Source organism: Simochromis diagramma, unplaced genomic scaffold (genome assembly GCF_900408965.1).
Source record: "Simochromis diagramma unplaced genomic scaffold, fSimDia1.1 OVJJ01000176.1, whole genome shotgun sequence".
NCBI classification, from domain to species: Eukaryota; Metazoa; Chordata; class Actinopteri; order Cichliformes; family Cichlidae; genus Simochromis; species Simochromis diagramma.
In genome coordinates, this window is record NW_024386892.1 from 6686844 (window position 1) to 6704433 (window position 17590).

The window sequence follows — 17590 nt, forward strand, 5'->3', positions numbered from 1 at the left end:
TAAAAAATAGCACTGACCAATGTTCAGTTACAATTTTATTTGATCTAAAAGATGATGCATTTTTCGTTGTTTTCCAAAACAAAATGACACTAAGATGTTTTCAGTCGTTTTATCTACTGTATTAGACTTTATATGTGGACCTTTTTTTTTAAATACCGAGACAGTTCCCCACTGATATTTACACAATTGAAAAAAAAAAGAAAAACAAAATGAAAAAAGGAAAATGAGAAAAATATAGATGTGTAACTGCATTAAAATCTAAGTACAATAAAATTTATAGGTTTAATAAAGTACATGAAGCAAGAAGTATTGTGAGATCTTAAAAACTGTACAAATCAACAGGAATTTACATTTTCACAGTTGTTTTTTTTTTTAAATTAAAAAAACATATGCAAGATGTATGGAAGAGCTTCACCGTGTTATTTTTAATGTATGTGAGGCAGTTCTAATATTAGAACAACCTGTTAGATGATCAAAAGTGACCTTACTGCTCAGTGTAAACACAGACAGGTATGTTCTTACAGTTCATTACATTTCAACTTGTACTTTTTACAATTATCCAGCAATACTGAGCTTTGCATTAACTAAAATATGAGAACACAGCAAAAATAAATGTATCCAGCAAGATCCTGAAGGGAACAGCCATCCGCTCGCTTTTTAGGCTGCCCTTCAGATGTAGGTGTGTGTGTGTGTGCACATTCCTGCAAGAAAAGTTGATTTTCCAGCACTGGTAACAATTTCCTACAATTGTAAATATACTTAAAAAGGAACGCTAACTTATAAAAAGAAATTGACAATGAAAGAAAGCAAGTGTTAATACAAACAAATACAAAGCATTTCAGATATAGAGAGAGACGTTATGATAAGCTGAAATAGATGAGTAGACCGTGTTGGTAGCTTTGCAGTTATAATGGACAATGGCTAATCCAGTGACCCTTATTTTGATTGTGCATATGAAGCATATGTGCTCGTATGGCTGAGGAAGGATTTGAGAGCCAGATTTCTCCATATCCAGTATTTCAGTGTTGGAATGGAGCCGCTCATTCTGTTTACCATCTCATCAACCACCTTGCTACCAGCTGACCTGTAACATCCAATTATATTCAACCTGACACTTTTCATTGACACTACTTGTGTGGTCTTGCCAAAGCTAATTGCTATCAGATTTCTCTTCTCCTTGCCCGCACATAACTGCAGTCTTATGTGTTTACAGTAGTTTATAGTTTTACAAGTTTAGAGTAACAGAATCATTCCTGTGTAAAATGCCTCAGACTAAAAATCTCTTCCAGAAATCTGACAGATTTATGAACTGTCCCATGCCAGATTTGTGTGTTTCCTGTATTTCCTCTTCAAAGTCTTGTTTCTACTGTCTCAGACACAGTGTTCACTGTGGGTGTCATGTTTTCTTTCTGACTACACCTTTGGCAGCAGGGCAGTGCCTGCAGCACCTCTTTGGGACCCTTATTCATGAATATATAGATGAAAGGGTCCACCAGAGGGCTGAGGTAGAGCAGCAGGTGAGACACTAGCCCCAGATAGCTCACCACCTCTGTCAAGGACAGAGCTTCAAGAAGGAGGTTGAGGATGAAAGGGACATAGAGGACAGTGTAGTTGGCCCAGATTGCACCAATACCCACCACTGTCCTTCTCCTCTCTGGTGATGAAGGATTAGATCTGGAGCAATTCAGAGCCCTCAATGAGTCCACAGCAAAGAAGAGGAGAAAGGGGAAAGGAGCAAGGAGAGCCACAGCGAACCAGAGGTTGTACTGTAGCACAGCGAGAGCCAGGATGGCGAATGGGGCAGCCCATGCCACCAAGGCCACTACAGGATGCCTCCTGATACTGGTGCAGCAGGCAAGGCACTGTGGGTAGGCCACCTGGAGATGGCGCTCCTGAGCTATGAACAGCATGAGGGTGATATTGGAGACGACACCAAAATATAAGATGAAGTCGGTGGGATTGGCAGAGAACGTGGACCCGCTGTCCACTTTCTGACTCACATCAGGACGTCCGAAGAAACTGATGATGTCAGAAACCAGGAGGAAGATGACGTGCATGGGAACTTTATTCCCACCTGGAAAACAAACACAGAAATTAAATGAATTGCTGAACTATTGCTATTAAATACTTCACTTGTACTCAGGAAATACTAAAACCTATCAAGATGATGACATGTTGTTAGAAACAGGTGCTTATCCGTTATTTGCTGATCCAACAGAAGTGCTGAAGATATTTATTCAGAAGCGCAGAAGTCCCTGATCACTAGCAGTTGGCTTAACAATTATACATTTACCAGGCATGACATTATGGCCACGTGTCTAATATTGTGTTGGTCCCCCTTTTGCTGCTAAAACGGCTTTGACCTGTTGAGGCATGGACTGAACTAGACACCTGAAGGTGTGCTGTGGTATCTGGAACCAAGACGTTAGCAACAGATTCCTTAACTTGCGAGATAATAATAGATTGCATTTATGTAGCGCTTTTCTAGGCACCCACTATTAATCCACTCTCACATTCACACACTGGTGCAGCCACAGCTGCCCTGGGGCAGACTGACAGAAGTGAGGCTGCCATATCACACCATCAGCCCCTCTGGCCATCACCAATAGGGTGAAGTGTCTTGTCCAAGGACACTACGACCAGGACAGAGAGAGCTGGGGGATCGAACCGGCAACCTTCCGGTTACAGATGAGCTTCCCAACCACCTGAACCACTGTTTCCATGCAAGGATGAACATGGTGTGCAGCAATGCTTGGGTACAAAATTCCAGCACTAAGAAGCATAAAACTGCTTCACCATGTTTGGTTCTAACAAAAGGTATTACCAACAGATTCCCCTCCAGTGAGGGGTCTTTTTAAGTGTTTCTAATGCATACTGTACTTCCAGTTTTTGTCCTTATTCAACTTCCTAGAAAAACAGCATGCTAAACCCGAGTGGGTAGGAAAGGCTAGACAGATCCAAATAAATTGAGCTGCTGGGATGTTAGTGTGTCTCTCCCAGTTTTGGTGCCTCAGCATCGCCCTCCATACCAGAAACTGGACTGCTGAGATCTTGGGGCGTTTGACTGGCTTTACGTCCTTCCAGATATGACTTTGTTGTCATGCTTTTGCAAAATTTCAGTTGAAGTGTCTGACCACACTATCTCTGTTTGAGTTTATGGCCGTGGATATTTTTGTTCAAAAGGGTTCACATTACTTTCTTGTATTTTACTGTATAGCTGCAGATTACTTATGAGACGTGGCCAAGGTCATTGGGGAATGAAGGGAAAAGAAGATTAGTAGTAATACGATGGCACTAGTCCAATATGGCGGCCAACCAAACCCGTTTGACAACCCGTTTGACCGGTTTCGTGCGTGTGCGCATGCGCGTTCAGGTGTGCTACCGGTTATGCTTGTTCATGTGTGGAAACACCACAGGGCATCATAGGGGTTATATGAGTTTATAGGTTTATATGAGTTTATAGGTTTTTAACTGGGTTTTAATTTAATCAAACCATAGGGTTTTTTAATTAAACTATTTTTATCACTTAGGTGTATCGCAACATTCAGTTATGCAGACATATGTGTTCTTAAAAGCAATTCTTTGTTTCTTGTTTCATTCTTGGCGGAGTGGAAGCTGTTTTGGTTCACAGTGCACCTTAGCAAAGAGGGGGTGCTCTAGTCAAAAGTGTCGGTAATAGTGTTTTAGTCACACTAATTTTCTAAATCTGACAATGTCTCAGCTTGCAGTGATGCAAGCATTTTATTTTATAAATGGCACAAATGGGAATTTCTTCTGAATGGGTGATGTCAGCATGTTCACAGAGGTTTCATTTAATCAAACCCCTAGTTTTAATTTAACTAGTTTTTACACATCTACTGGGGTTTCTTTCCAGGGTTGATCATCCAGCGATCATTTTATTTAAAAATCGGGATTTCGGAATGTTGAACTAAGAGTGAGACAAAGCCAGCTAGTTTTTAACACAGTAAATGTCACAAATAGCATTCAGTCCTTTAGAAAATAAATGCTATAAGCAGCCAGTATCGCTCTTTTCAAACTAATCGTCTTTTAAATACACTCATTTTGTGATTCTGGTGTCACACCTTGCAGCAATGCAAGCATTTTATTTATTTAAAAAATGGATCAAACGGGCATTTCTTCTGTAAGGGGTTTCATGGTTTCAGAGTAGTTTTTAACACAACAGATGGTCGCAAATAACATTCAGCCCTTTAGAAAATAAACGCTACAGTGATACTTCTAACACCAGTCGCCCAGACCCGCTCCGTCTTTTCAACAGCTGGCTAATTGTTTGAATTTGTTCAGGATTGCAAAAGCCCACCGCGGGTATCACTAGTTGAGAGTACCATGAGAACAAGGGCCCAACCTATTGTTTAAAGTGGCCGGTATTGGCTCTTTTTGTAATTCCTCGACAAGGTAAATGGGGCAGGTGTACCAGTCGGGTGGCGACCCCGCCTATTGTCTGAAGTATCGGCTCCTTTGTAATTCCTAGAGAAGACAAAAGCCCTGAAGGGTCTCATTTAAATTGGTTGGAGACATACCTTTCTTTTTGGAAACACCCATCCTATATAAAAAACACGCTCAGAGCCCGAAACCCTGAGCCATTTACGCCTCAAGATTCGCTGCAGAGCACACCATTTTCTTTGCGATCATCAACACTAACATCGTTTCTGGATTACTGGATTTTTAAACGTATGTATGTTTTAAACTTGCGATTGTTTTAAATTATGGTTTAAAACATACATACGTTTAAAAATCCAGTAATCCAAGAACGATGTTAGTGTTGATGACTAGTTAAATTAAAACTAGGGGTTTGATTAAATGAAACCTTTGTGAACATGCTGACATCACCCATTCAGAAGAAATTCCCATTTGTGCCATTTATAAAATAAAATGCTTGCATCACTGCAAGCTGAGACATTGTCAGATTTAGAAAATTAGTGTGATTAAAACACTATTACCAACACTTTTGACTAGAGCACCCCCTCTTTGTTAAGGTGCACTGTGAACCAAAACAGCTTCCACTCCGCCAAGAATGAAACAAGAAACAAAGAATTGCTTTTAAGAACACATATGTCTGCATAACTGAATGTTGCGATACACCTAAGTGATAAAAATAGTTTAATTAAAAAACCCTATGGTTTGATTAAATTAAAACCCAGTTAAAAACATATAAACTCATATAACCCCTATGATGCCCTGTGGTGTTTCCACACATGAACAAGCATAACCGGTAGCACACCTGAACGCGCATGCGCACACGCACGAAACCGGTCAAACGGGTTGTCAAACCGGTTTGGTTGGCCGCCATATTGGACTAGTGCCATCGTATTACTACTAAGATTGATGTTTGCTGTTATAAGCATAGATTTCTGAGTATGTCTGTGAAGGTTCTCAGTCATCGTAGTCAAAGGAGCGTGCAAAGAAAAGCGTCTGGACTTCTTTAAGTTGCTTGAAGACGTTTCACCTCTCATCCGAGAAGCTTCTTCAGTTCTAAGGTCAAATGGTGGGGAGTCCCAGATTTAAACCTAGTGGGAGTTTCCCCCCACAGAGGGACAAAAGGACCCTCTGATGATCCTCTAATCGCCTGAGCCAAGGTGTGAAACTGGGTGTGGGTCCCAATCAGATTTCTGAGTAATTTCAGATGATCTTCAAATAGTTTATCAAATTCATCCCAATGAAAAAAAATACATAGTTATTTGAAACAGATGCACAGGCTGAGTAGCTTAAACAAAACTTTGCCTGTGGACATCTGATAACAATTAGCCGTCAGCAGGCTTAAACAAGGTTTAACGCTTCCTCTCTAAATGTATGCGGCACAGCGCAAAATATCACATTCATCGTATTTGTGCTTTAACAACCTTTCTGAAAGTCTTTTGTTTTCTGCAGAGATGGCTACTTTTAGGAGGCAGCATTTAATCACCCCTTCTCCACTGAATGTGCATGTCGTAGACCACAGTCACCAGTAATTTGGGCTATTTGTTTAAAGTGTGTTAAGAGCCACTACTTATCTGTGCCTACGATTCCTTTGCTGTGGTTCAGTGGCTTGTTGCTTTTCTTCTCATTTCTTTTTACATTCTGTGAGGCATGTGTTCTACACCTAACAGTTTGAAGGTTTCTGGTACAAGAAGTATTCCTGAAGGTTATCAGCCAGGCTGTTATGATGCCAGAGACCCAGAGTTTATCTCCATGCGTCTGTGTTGAATTTTGTTTCAGGTCTTTTCGGTGCCATCAGTAAGCAGTCCCATTTAGATCAGTGTATTCTGCTGCTGCCATCACATTAGCTGTGATATCAACCTGTCGGGAGCATACGCTGCATTCCTGAAGACAAATGTCAGCCTCCTTATCCCTCTTTGATGATATGATACAATCGTCTCCACTGTCTTTGGTTTACCTGTTTAGTGGCTCAGTAGATTTATAATAGTGGCTATATATTCAGGGTGAAGAAACAAATTTGTATTGTCTACATTTAGCTGTTACCTTGTGTGTAAATTTACAACTGCTGAAAGCAAGACATGAAATTTTACTTTTACATGAAATTTGACTGCCTCCTAGTGTCCAGCAGGATGCGCAGGAGGTGCCCAGAAGCTGTTATCTGCCCAGTTTTTGAGGTAAAAGTAATCAAAGACAATTCATGTTAGATCCAAGGGGCTATTTTCTTTGGTTTCCATTAGCCACACTTGAAAAAGGTGTTCAGTGGTGACAAGCAGTTAGAAGTGGGGGTTAAAGTGATGCACAGTGATAAAATCCCAAGAATGAAACAAAACAAAAAACATATACTGTGCTGCACACACTGCTAGTGCCAACTTTGTCCCAGCTTTAGCCAAAATGTCTAACTCAAACCTCTGCATCTTTAGCTCTGAAAGGCTGTACTCTAATCACAAGACATATTTAAACACAGAGAAGACAAACCTTTGGAGAGATTCTTGAGGATGTAAAGAGCGAGTCCAATGGCGGGCAGCCCAAGGCTGAAGGTCAGCCAATTCATCACTTTGGCTAAGTGGACATTGGTGGCGGTGTTATTAGTGGCACTAACAGTGGAAATGACGAGGTCAGGGACAGCTATTGTCACCATGTTGTTGTCAGCCATAAGAGGCTGCACAGCAGCTCTTTATGTGTTCAGCTGTTTAGATGATCAAAGAGGTGATGCTGTGAAGGCAGCAGGCTGCAGTGACCACCTACTGCAGTATGCAAAAACACAAGGACAAAATCATTTTTAATGTGCCAGATAAACACATCCGATATGTACATGTGAGCCCTTAAACACAAACCTCAATATAGACGAATAACAGTGCTTAGCTATCCACGATTCTGTCTAAACTATGCACTGAGCTCCCATTTAATTTAATATGAGACCTTTGAACTCTATTTCAATATAAGCACATTTCCTTTTAAGAAAAAAAATGTTTTTTTGTTAACACGGTTATTTTTTTTTCTAAATAAATATATATTTGTCATCAAACTGACGGAACATACCAACATGACAGCAGCAGAGAAGCGAGTTAAGTTTAGAGATCGTTTAAGAGACAATTCATCCCCACATTTACATAATTTTCTGCTTCCCTGCAGTGCTGCTTGTCCATCCAGAACGTCTGAGTGAGAGTTACCCGGTTTTTGAGGTCTAGATTATAATGGAACTAAATGGTGCATCCTAAAAACATCCATTGCAATCCTGAATTCAGAGAAAGGACAGACTGTATTTTTATCATTTTTAATAACTTTCTTCATGTCCTACCTGTGGTGTATGTCGTGTTTACTGCCACGCGTCAAAACCACTTCAGGTGTGATCCCAGCCTTTTTTCCAGATTAAATTCAAAAACTGTTCAAATATGTCAGTTCCGTCTTAAAATGTCAGACACCATGTGTCTGAGTAACATGTCTGGTGTGTGAATTAAGTCTTCTTGTGAAACTACGTGTCATGGAACTTTTACAAAGCTGTTTATTGCTGCTGTGCTGAGCCTCATGATCTCAACAGAGCTCAGAAAGCTGCTTTGAATGAGGCGTGGATGTGCTCAGCCTCTGTTGGTGTTCGTGTCTGTGACACAGCAGGATGAGAAGATTTGCATTAAAAACTGATATCAGTATAATTTAACAGCCTGTATGTAAACTTTATTTCTGTATGTTTGTGTCGCACTATTTTTTTATTTCTAAAGGGAGGAGCTTAGATTTTATTTTTACCCAGGAGGATTATTTGCCTTAAAGAGTTGTTTGTTTTATATCAAATATATGACTCACAAGGGCAAAACAGACCAAAAAACAGGAAACGCAACAAAAACAAACAAAAAAACCCTCAAATTATTCAGTTTTTTTTATTAAATACTGTAATTCCTAAAATGGTAGTTGTTGGTTTTTTTTGTTTAACATGCTGCCATATTTTCTGCTTTGTTTTTCTAAATGTTCTTGTTGTTGTTGTTGTTTTTGTCTTGTTCTTTGAAGTTCTAAGGCTCAGGGCTATAAATGGTCAAAAGTGATCAGACAGAACAAATTATTAACCTGCTAAAGTGGTAAATAATGATTTTTCTCTTTCTAAAACTGATCTGATAGAAAACTTAAAACAAAACTTTTCACATGCGCTAAATAACAATAAATGGAATCTCATGTTCATTAGATTACTATTAGCTACACAACCTGATAAAGGTTTTTACTTTATGTGACTATGCAGGAGAAAAAATGTAAATGAAGAATGTGAGCAGAAATTCTTTGTACATTGTGCATCAGAGTAAAATATACAGGAGCTGAACAGGAACCTGGACTGAACAATGATTCCCTTCTTAATCTGATCTGTTTGATGTAGCCTTGCATATCTTACTTCTTCTGCACAGTGTTTTAGATTTCATTTTCCAGTTTTTCCTTTTTAAGGTAGCTGAGATATAAAACTACTTTTACACTCCTGTTGCATGTCCTGTAGCTGGTACCAGGAACCTCAGTTTTAATTCAGCTGTAAAGGGCAAATAAATGTGTTTGAGTGTGGACCATGAGCCCCATAGAAACAAATAAATAATACACAAGGGAAAATGAGTCATCGTAATCAGCATTCTCCACTCAGTCAGCATTTATCTGCACTTAATTTACCTCTATAAATAAAGCAGGAGTCAACCAAATTTTTCATGTGATTCTTGAGTTGAATTCGGCTGTAACTTGAGAAGAACTTGTTCGTAGATCGTATATGTTTGAAATTTCATACATACGTGATCACTACAGTAAGAGGCTGACAGCCTGATGTAAACTAAACAAACAAAAGTAACAAATTTATATCAAAATGGCAACTTTGTGACCGCAGAAATGAAAAAGAGGCTCGGCCAGCTGGTTCAGTTGCAGCTGCAGAAGAGGAGTCAGAGAGAAGTTCTGTTTATTAAAGAAAACCTGCCAGTAAGCTAGGATCACAGAAACCGTTACCCTGGTAACAGACTCAAAATGTAAGCTAAACCTAAATTTAAGGCTCACAGTAATTTTATTAATAGTTGAATCACAGAAAAGTTTATAATAAAAAAAACATCAATTACAATTTCTATATGAGGCCTTTGTTTTGATTTTTAATCTTAATCTTAATTTCGAAAGCATGTAACTGTTACATATTAAATCATCAAACCTTCAGGGTTACAGTGGATTTAAAGACTGAGTCACAAATCCTGCTGCTCTGTACTTTCTCCCACAGACGCTTCATTCAGCACATTCAGATAAACACCACTGAAAAGACTCCAGTACATCCTGATTTTCCTTCATTTCTGATACACCTTTTGATTTTGTTGCTTTAATAACATAAAACAACAGATTCACACTAGCAGTTTCCATTTTACATTATGTAGAGGCTGATGTGTAGAAAACCCCATTAATAACTTAACCTGATCATCATTTTAAAACAAATAAAACAAAATCAGTACTTCTTTTATTAGTTTAGCATTAGGATACAGTGAAAATGAGTCAAACTCATCATGTCAGGGACTGGAACATGAAACTAACTTGCTTTGGCGCTTTCAGATTATGAAGGAATTTCAATAACAGAGAAGGAGCTCCTTAACAATCCAACACAGAAAAACATCCATGAAATGTTTCTAATAATGTTGTCCATCAATTCAGAGAAACTCAGTTAGGTCTGTTTACCCTAGCTGCATTCTCTTTTGTCCTCCGAGAGGAAAAGAGCTAGCGGTCACGAGGGGCCTGAAGGTGCTTCTGCTTTGCCTTTTTTTGTGGGGTCCATAACAGTTCCTTCATATGCGACCTTGTTTTTGATGCCTTCCTGTATCAGCCTCTGCTGCACACGGAGCTTAGCATTGTTCATCCTGCAATAAAACCTTGACAGTGGGAAGAAACAGGAGCATTCCAGTTACACAACAAAGTAGTAAACAAGCTAGACAGGCGAGAAAGAGCCAAAAACAGAAATGTTTATTCTGACTAAAACGTGAAAGGCACTGAAGAAAAACTGTGTCCTTAAGACCTACCAGGACCCGAGTGTGGTGACCATAAAACCCGCAAATCCCACATCAAAAGACCTCTTCACCCGACCTGAGGACAACAAGAAAACGAGTCAGATAACTATAAGATGAACTGGAATAACTTTTGTTTACTTGCATTTCTGTTTAAAGGGACTACCATAAAATGTGTACTAAGGTTTGGATACATCAAGAGGTTTTGGCTTTGCATGATGAACTGTACAAGAAAATTATAATAAATTACTCCACATGCGAACCGTGACACACGTCCCCTCTGATGCTGCGTCAGGAAGGGTACTGCATGTTGTGCCAAAAGGTGATTTACGTTATTTTCCAAAAAAAAAAAAAGATTGCCTGTATTTAAACTGTTCTAAGTGACTCGTTGGCCTATAATCTGTGATATGTTTGCCAAATAGATTACTCGTGAAACATATAAAGTCATTTTGAGTCGCAAACAGCATCCCTCTCACAGGGTGGAAGCTGCGATCAGGTTTTGGCAAAGTGATTATTAGATTTTCTGTTTTTATCCAGATAAAGTCACATTGTTATCAAAAAGTTGTTTTTTTTAAAGGACTGTATTGATTATAATGTAGATACAGTAATGCAGCGTCATAAAAATAATTACAAAACACATCCTTTCTTTATTTTATGCATATCCCCTTTATAAACCCTGTTGACTACAGTTACCTGCTGTAGCGACCTCTTGTGGCAAGGGAGCATCCAAAAGTAACTGTACTTTAACATTTGAGTGACAGTAATAAAAACAATCAAGCAGTAAATTCAGAGACATTTCAGACTCAAGACTCACTAGTAGCCAGAAAATAAAGCAGCCCAGCAGCTACTGAGCCTCCAGCTCCATGCAGGATGGCCTCCCTGGCACAAGGAGTGTTCTGGACATCCAGGATCCCCAGCAGCCTCAGACCCTGAAGAACAGACAGTAAAGACATACACATTGATCTTAATTTCTTCCAAAAACGAATTCCATCTTTGTCTATAAATGCTTTACAATGTTGTGTGAACACTGTGTTTGTCAGTTAGGAAATAATCAGATGTTCATGGTGACCAACGGGCACCTACAACATTTTCCCCACACTGGATAGAAATCCAATGATGCCAAAAAGAATATCTTTACAGTTTATTGCACGTTAATGTTTTCCAGTACTCACAGTCACACCACTCACAGTCCATTGTTTTTTTTATTCATTTAAATGTGTTGTTGTGAACACAGACAGGCGTTTTACAGAAATATTGAATAATAGGGTCAATAATCCGTAAGCCGAAGTTTTCGGATTGCCATACTGTCTAAGAAAATCGTTGCCTCACTAACAGGGATGCTGGTTTCATGTCTGCTACTTAAAGTTAATCTTTAAGCACCAAATTTCCAAATCGGGTCTTGTCTGAAGCGTCTTGTCTCACGAAGGTTATGTATCATCCAGCTGTCCTCTTTAACTGCTGCTTAATTTAAACGTTCGGCCTGTTGTCATTACTCGAATTGAGCTCGTTGTTAACTTATATTTTCCTCATTTTCTCCTACAGTTCAAATTAAATAAGCTAAATCAAATCGGCTGATGTTGACCTTCTGCAAACACCAATGCTTTTCCGCCGCGATTCCATCGAGTCCCTTCGAGTTCTCACCTTGGTCTGAGTCTCCCTATCTTCTCCTGCCATATAGCCGCCGTATGTGTGCTTCTTCAACGTGCAAGTTCAATTTATATTAAAAACATATAATCACTTTCGTAACAACATTGCCTCTGTACGCATGCGTCGTACCTGTCGAATGGTCCGTTCCCTATGAGTCGCCGACTCAAACGTACTAAAGATGTGTGGTTCCGGCGTCTGCAAAAAAAAATGATTTCCTGTTTTTCTGTGTTTTTCACGTCTAATATCGCTACTTAGTAGTGAACAGGATTTATAAAGGGGTTAGATATAAAAAGTCAGTAATGACATGTTTAGCAAGTATCTTTATGACTCTTCATTATTGTGCCTACATTGTAATCAACCCAGGCCTTTTCGGTCACTTAAAATATGCTTATAGAACTGTGATGTTATTTGTTTTATTTATTTATTTATTTATTTATTTATTTTTTACAATTTCTGTTGCCCTCTTTGCCAATTTTTTGAAAATTTTTTCCATGATAAATGAAAGATATATAAAACTGACTGACAAAAAATGATTGCAGTAGTGTTTACTACAGGCTATTTGCCAATATAAGCAGAGATATAAGACCTAAAAAAAATAAAAATAAACAGAGGACATTGACATTTGCAATCACTTTTCAGCTTGTAGATGTGCCTATTTGCTTTAAGGAAAAAAACTCAAGTAAACTGGTTGAAGACAATATGTTCTAAATACAGACTGCACTGCCTTGTTTTATGTGTTATAGAAAATGGATACAGTAAATAAATGGTTAATTAGTTAAATGAAAAGGAAACTGAAGTCACACTGCTGTGTCATCCTAACCTATCACAAACATTAATCCTGACGGGAATTATGTGACAGGGTAGACGTTTCCATTAAACAACATCAAACAGGAAGCCTGCATGTCACAATGATCCCCCATTTAAAAACAAGGTTATTTCACTACATCCGCAACAGATTAGCAGTCATCCTGTTTTGTTGGTAATTATTATTATTACCTCACTTTAGGAGTCTGATTGAATATCACAAAAATGAAAGAGGAAGATTAAAGACTTGAGCACTGTACCTATAACAGGGGGAGTGACTAGAAAGAAGAGGTGTAGACTAATAAACAGTGTAAAACATTGTTTAAGGTTTGTCTCAAATATATTATAAAAATTATTTGAACAGATTTTTAAGCATTCTCTGAACCGACTTTTATTTTTAATGGTTAAAGCGAAGACTGCATGTTTAGAACTGGGTGAAAACCATTTACATTTTTGGTGCTTCTGTGTCAAAAAAGGTTTTAAAAATAATTTTTCCTCTTAAAATTATATTTCTCCCAGCTTGTGAGTAAAAAAAAAAAGGTTTAAATGTTTTATCCTTCTAATAAAAACAGGTAGTCGGGATTAACACTGATATCCTATACGAGTTTGTTTGGTACTAGATACTTGACTCCTGTGTCCTTTATAAAGCTGGGCAGCCTACCTCCAGACACTGCCTGCAGCCACCGGAGAGGTAAGACATGCTGCTCTTACTAGCAGACAGATGATTTATATGAATGCTGTTTAAATGTGGAGGGCTATATAGATATTTACATATCTATATTATTAGCTTTAAAACTTTATTCTGTATTCCTGCTCCAGTATTATAAACACGGAGCTCAAGAAATTGAAATTGTTAATAGAAAAGCTGGTGTTTTTGCAGTATATGCTGACCTAATTAATAGATATTAGATGAGTTATTAATGATTTATGTGCATATATTTTAAGTTTTACTTATGCATAGATATGTTAGTGACACCGATTTACACCAGGGATAGTGGTGTAACACCCAATTAAAGGCTTATTCTTTATTTAATCTGAAACATGAACACAATAAGGGGACAATACCTTTTAATTTTCTCACTGAAACTAGAATTACACCCAATATAGTCTAAAAATTATTTTGTACAATGCCCCCCATCATTATGTTTGCTAGCTGAAAAGTCTTAAGGAATAATTACCTAAGTGACTAACTAATGCAACTTGACGCCTACAGAATGATGGCACAGATTAGCAGAATGCTCCTTGCACTGATGTTGAGTTTGTTTGTTGGAGCTTCAACTTTCATCTTATCTCCTGCAGGTAAGAGAACTGTATGATTATTGTAGGAAGCTTATATTGATCTAAGATGTTATTGGAAATATTGTGAAAAAGGCGGAGGATTCTCTCATTCTTATATTAAAAATGCTGATAATATATATTTATATGTGTGCAAGGCTTTTATAAAGGAAATGTATAAAAATAGAAAACAAACAAACAAAAATATAGAATTAATGGTTGTGTTCCAGTTGTGTTGTTCCAGTTTTGTACATAAAAACAAATTTAAAAGCTACATGACATCCTGTATTACCACAAACATCACAAACACCAAAATCTGTAACAAGTTTTAGGCTTTTATTTTTGGAACCAAATAAAAACTTATTCCACCATCAGCGGCCTTCCAGCTGCCGCCCTGTCAGCTCATCAACCAGACAGTGTCTCTGGAGAAGGAGGGCTGTCCCAGCTGTCATCCAGTGGAGACAACCATCTGCAGTGGACACTGCATCACCAAGGTAATGTGATTCATGAGAGTAAAGGAGAGAAATATAAACCAAAAGAATTTCAAAGCTGCAAAAATCAGGAGATAAAAACAAATCATTTGGAGGCCCAAAAACCAAAAAATAATACAATCAGTGCTTATTTGATTCTTTACAAAAACATATGAGGTAACACTTTATACCCCGACCTGCAAATAAGGCACAAGTGTTCTGTACTTATGTGCATCTTGAAGGCAACAAGTCAGGTTTTTGCAAGAAACAATGAAACATGTACACTGTAAGTACCCCGCACTTGCCTACAAATTGCAAGTGTAGGGTACTTGCACCGTAGTCACTCCATAACATAACGTGCACCCCAGAAAGTACAGGGTACTTACAAGTGTTACCACATATTAATATCAGACTCTTTTCTTTTTTCTACATTTTCAGCTGCTGGTTACAGACACCACCTATACTGACTGGTGTTACAGTCAACATGCTATGCACTGACACACATTATGCAAAACTTCCACTTCATGCGTATACAAATTGGGAAAATATTCTGAGCAAGTCAGTCATGGTGCCTCTAAAGCTTATCAGTCAGCAAAAACTAATACCTGTATAACTGCATAATCTGTGGTTTAAAAAAATACGTGCTATTAAGAATGTGTTAGCTGCCGCTTCAAGCTATTTTCAATTTCAATTGATGTGTCTGTGGATTTTATTGTGGTGAAATCAGGAAAGTTAAGTTTAAGTACTCATGAAGTCACAAACATGCTGCCAGCTGCTGTTTGCAGTAAAGTCAAGCTGTGTGTCTAGTATATTTGTCATGTGACTCCAGACCTTTATTATAAACATGTAAGTGACTAAACTGGGAAGAAAGTCAGTGTATTTCACCTGTATCTGTGTCACAGATACTAAAAACTTTCTGGTTTCTCAGCAAAAGTAAAGGAATATATTCAATTTCAATTCTATTTAATTTATATAGCAACAAATCACAACAACAGTCACCCCAAGGTGCTTTATATCATAAGGCAAAAACCCAATAATAATACAGACAAAATTCCAGCAATTTGATGACCCCCCCCTTAGAGCAAGCACTTAGTGACAGTGGGGAGGAAGAACTCCCTTTTAACAGGAATAAAACTCCAGGAGTTCCAGGCTCAGGGAGGGACAGCGATCTGCTGTGACTGGTTTGGGGTGAGGGGAGGAAGACAGGAAAAAAGACACACTGTGGAAAAGAGCCAAAGATTAATAATAAATAATGATTAAAAGCAGAGTGGAGCATAAGAAAATAAATCCAATAAAACCACATTATGGGAAGCCTCCAGCAGGCTAGACCTATTGTAGTGTAACTAAGGGAGGATTCAGTCACCTGATCCAGCCCAACTATATGCTTTATGAAAAAAAAAACCCCAAAAGGTTTAAGCCTTAAAAGTAGAGAGTGTGTCTGACTCTGGTTGCACAGAAGAGGGCCCCGAAAGCTGAAGGCTCTGCCTCCCTTTCTACTTTTAAAAATCCCTCAGAACCAAAAGTACATTTTACGACTTTATGGTGTACATTTGTGAGTTATACCAGGGAGTCCATTAGTTCTAAATTTGAGGAGCACAGTATGCAGACTTGAACGCACTGAAGATGTAACACTATTAACAAGATAATCAACCTCTGTGGGAGTAGCGTTTAGGTAGCTCCCCTGCACTGTGTTGGCACATGGTTCATTGAAAACACCAACTTTCCCTCACTGTGATGCACAACAGTTTAACAGTAAGACTTTATGCCTAAAACCAGGACTTTGAAACTTCATTTAACATTTTAGGTGAATTTCTTGTTTAAAAACAGTTGCTTCTGTAGTGTTATAACAACATTTTTGTAAGGACACTGTTTTAATTTCCCCTCCCTTTAGGACCCTGTCATCAAGATACCATTCAGCAATGTGTACCAGCATGTGTGCACATACCGGGACCTGTACTATAAAACATTTGAGCTTCCCGACTGCCCACCTGGTGTAGACCCGATCGTCACCTACCCTGTGGCTTTGAATTGCCACTGCGGTCGCTGTGCCATGGACACATCTGACTGCACCTTTGAGAGCCTGCAACCTGACTTCTGCATGAATGACATCCCTTTCTACTACTAAAAGAAGCTCAATCATATTTAAACACATTATACAGAGTATACGGAAGCTGCCCTGTTGTTTAGAATCAACCAGTAATTACAAAAAAAATATGTTTCTGCTATCGAAATAAACACATGATGAATATTTCTCTCAAACAGTGTCTTAAAAAAAGATAAAAGGTAACTGACGCCTGACGTCTGAAAATTGACTCCACAGCTGGAGTAACTTTAACTTTCCTCATATCTTAAGGCCAGCAGAGATTCAAAATGACATCTGTGTAAAATTTACATGGAAAAAAAGTTCTTTCTGTAAAGTGATATATAACCTAATTCAACAGTTTATGAAGAATTTATGTCCCATTGCTAGTTTCAAGTCTTACTGATGTGACATGATGCATTCACTTCATAAACTGTGGATCCGATTACAGTCAGTAACTCTAATTTGTGACTCTAATTGAATTTTATCTACTTTAATTGGACATTAAAGTAGGCGAGAAAACTACATTGAAGACGGTTGAGCTGGCTCACAGTAAATGATGTGATGTGCACATTTAAACACAAGATCCAGAAGTCCATTCCAAAAGGTTTGTCTGTGTCAATTAATCAGGATTTGGTTCTTAATGGATGGATGATTAAGTGGATGGGTGGTGCACCATGTACATCTACTTGTATGGTCTTTGCCTGTAAGAGCTCCGTTGCCTGCTTATATTGCTTTGAGTAATCACTTTCATATCTGAAGATAAGGGTATCAACTTGACAAAAATGTTCAACGTGTATTTTTCTTCCTGCGGGTTGTTTTGTGATTACAGTGAATAGAAGTGGCTCAGGTGACTCACCAAGAGACGTTATAATGCCCATCCCAGCGTTGTC

General features: G+C 38.4%; 3 protein-coding genes across 3 annotated transcripts; 1 reads left to right on the top strand and 2 right to left on the bottom strand.

Annotated features, from left to right (window-relative positions):
* Window positions 1–778: 778 nt before the first annotated feature.
* si:ch211-132e22.4 lies at window positions 779–7375 on the bottom strand. Its single transcript, XM_040034086.1, has 2 exons — window positions 6910–7375; window positions 779–2074 (listed from the first exon to the last, which is right to left on the bottom strand). Exons 1-2 carry the CDS (start codon window positions 7085–7087, stop codon window positions 1350–1352), a joined length of 903 nt encoding a protein of 300 aa, XP_039890020.1. The 5' UTR covers window positions 7088–7375; the 3' UTR covers window positions 779–1349.
* A 1954-nt stretch (window positions 7376–9329) lies between these two features.
* Window positions 9330–12191, bottom strand: LOC120734966 (cytochrome c oxidase assembly protein COX20, mitochondrial). The gene is made up of 4 exons (XM_040034098.1): window positions 12063–12191; window positions 11236–11350; window positions 10437–10500; window positions 9330–10289 (listed from the first exon to the last, which is right to left on the bottom strand). Exons 1-4 carry the CDS (start codon window positions 12093–12095, stop codon window positions 10145–10147), a joined length of 357 nt encoding a protein of 118 aa, XP_039890032.1. The 5' UTR covers window positions 12096–12191; the 3' UTR covers window positions 9330–10144.
* Window positions 12192–14060: 1869 nt separating this feature from the next.
* On the top strand, window positions 14061–16852 carry lhb (luteinizing hormone subunit beta). Its single transcript, XM_040034097.1, has 3 exons — window positions 14061–14171; window positions 14523–14641; window positions 16509–16852. Exons 1-3 carry the CDS (start codon window positions 14066–14068, stop codon window positions 16740–16742), a joined length of 459 nt encoding a protein of 152 aa, XP_039890031.1. The 5' UTR covers window positions 14061–14065; the 3' UTR covers window positions 16743–16852.
* The last annotated feature ends 738 nt before the right edge of the window (window positions 16853–17590 follow it).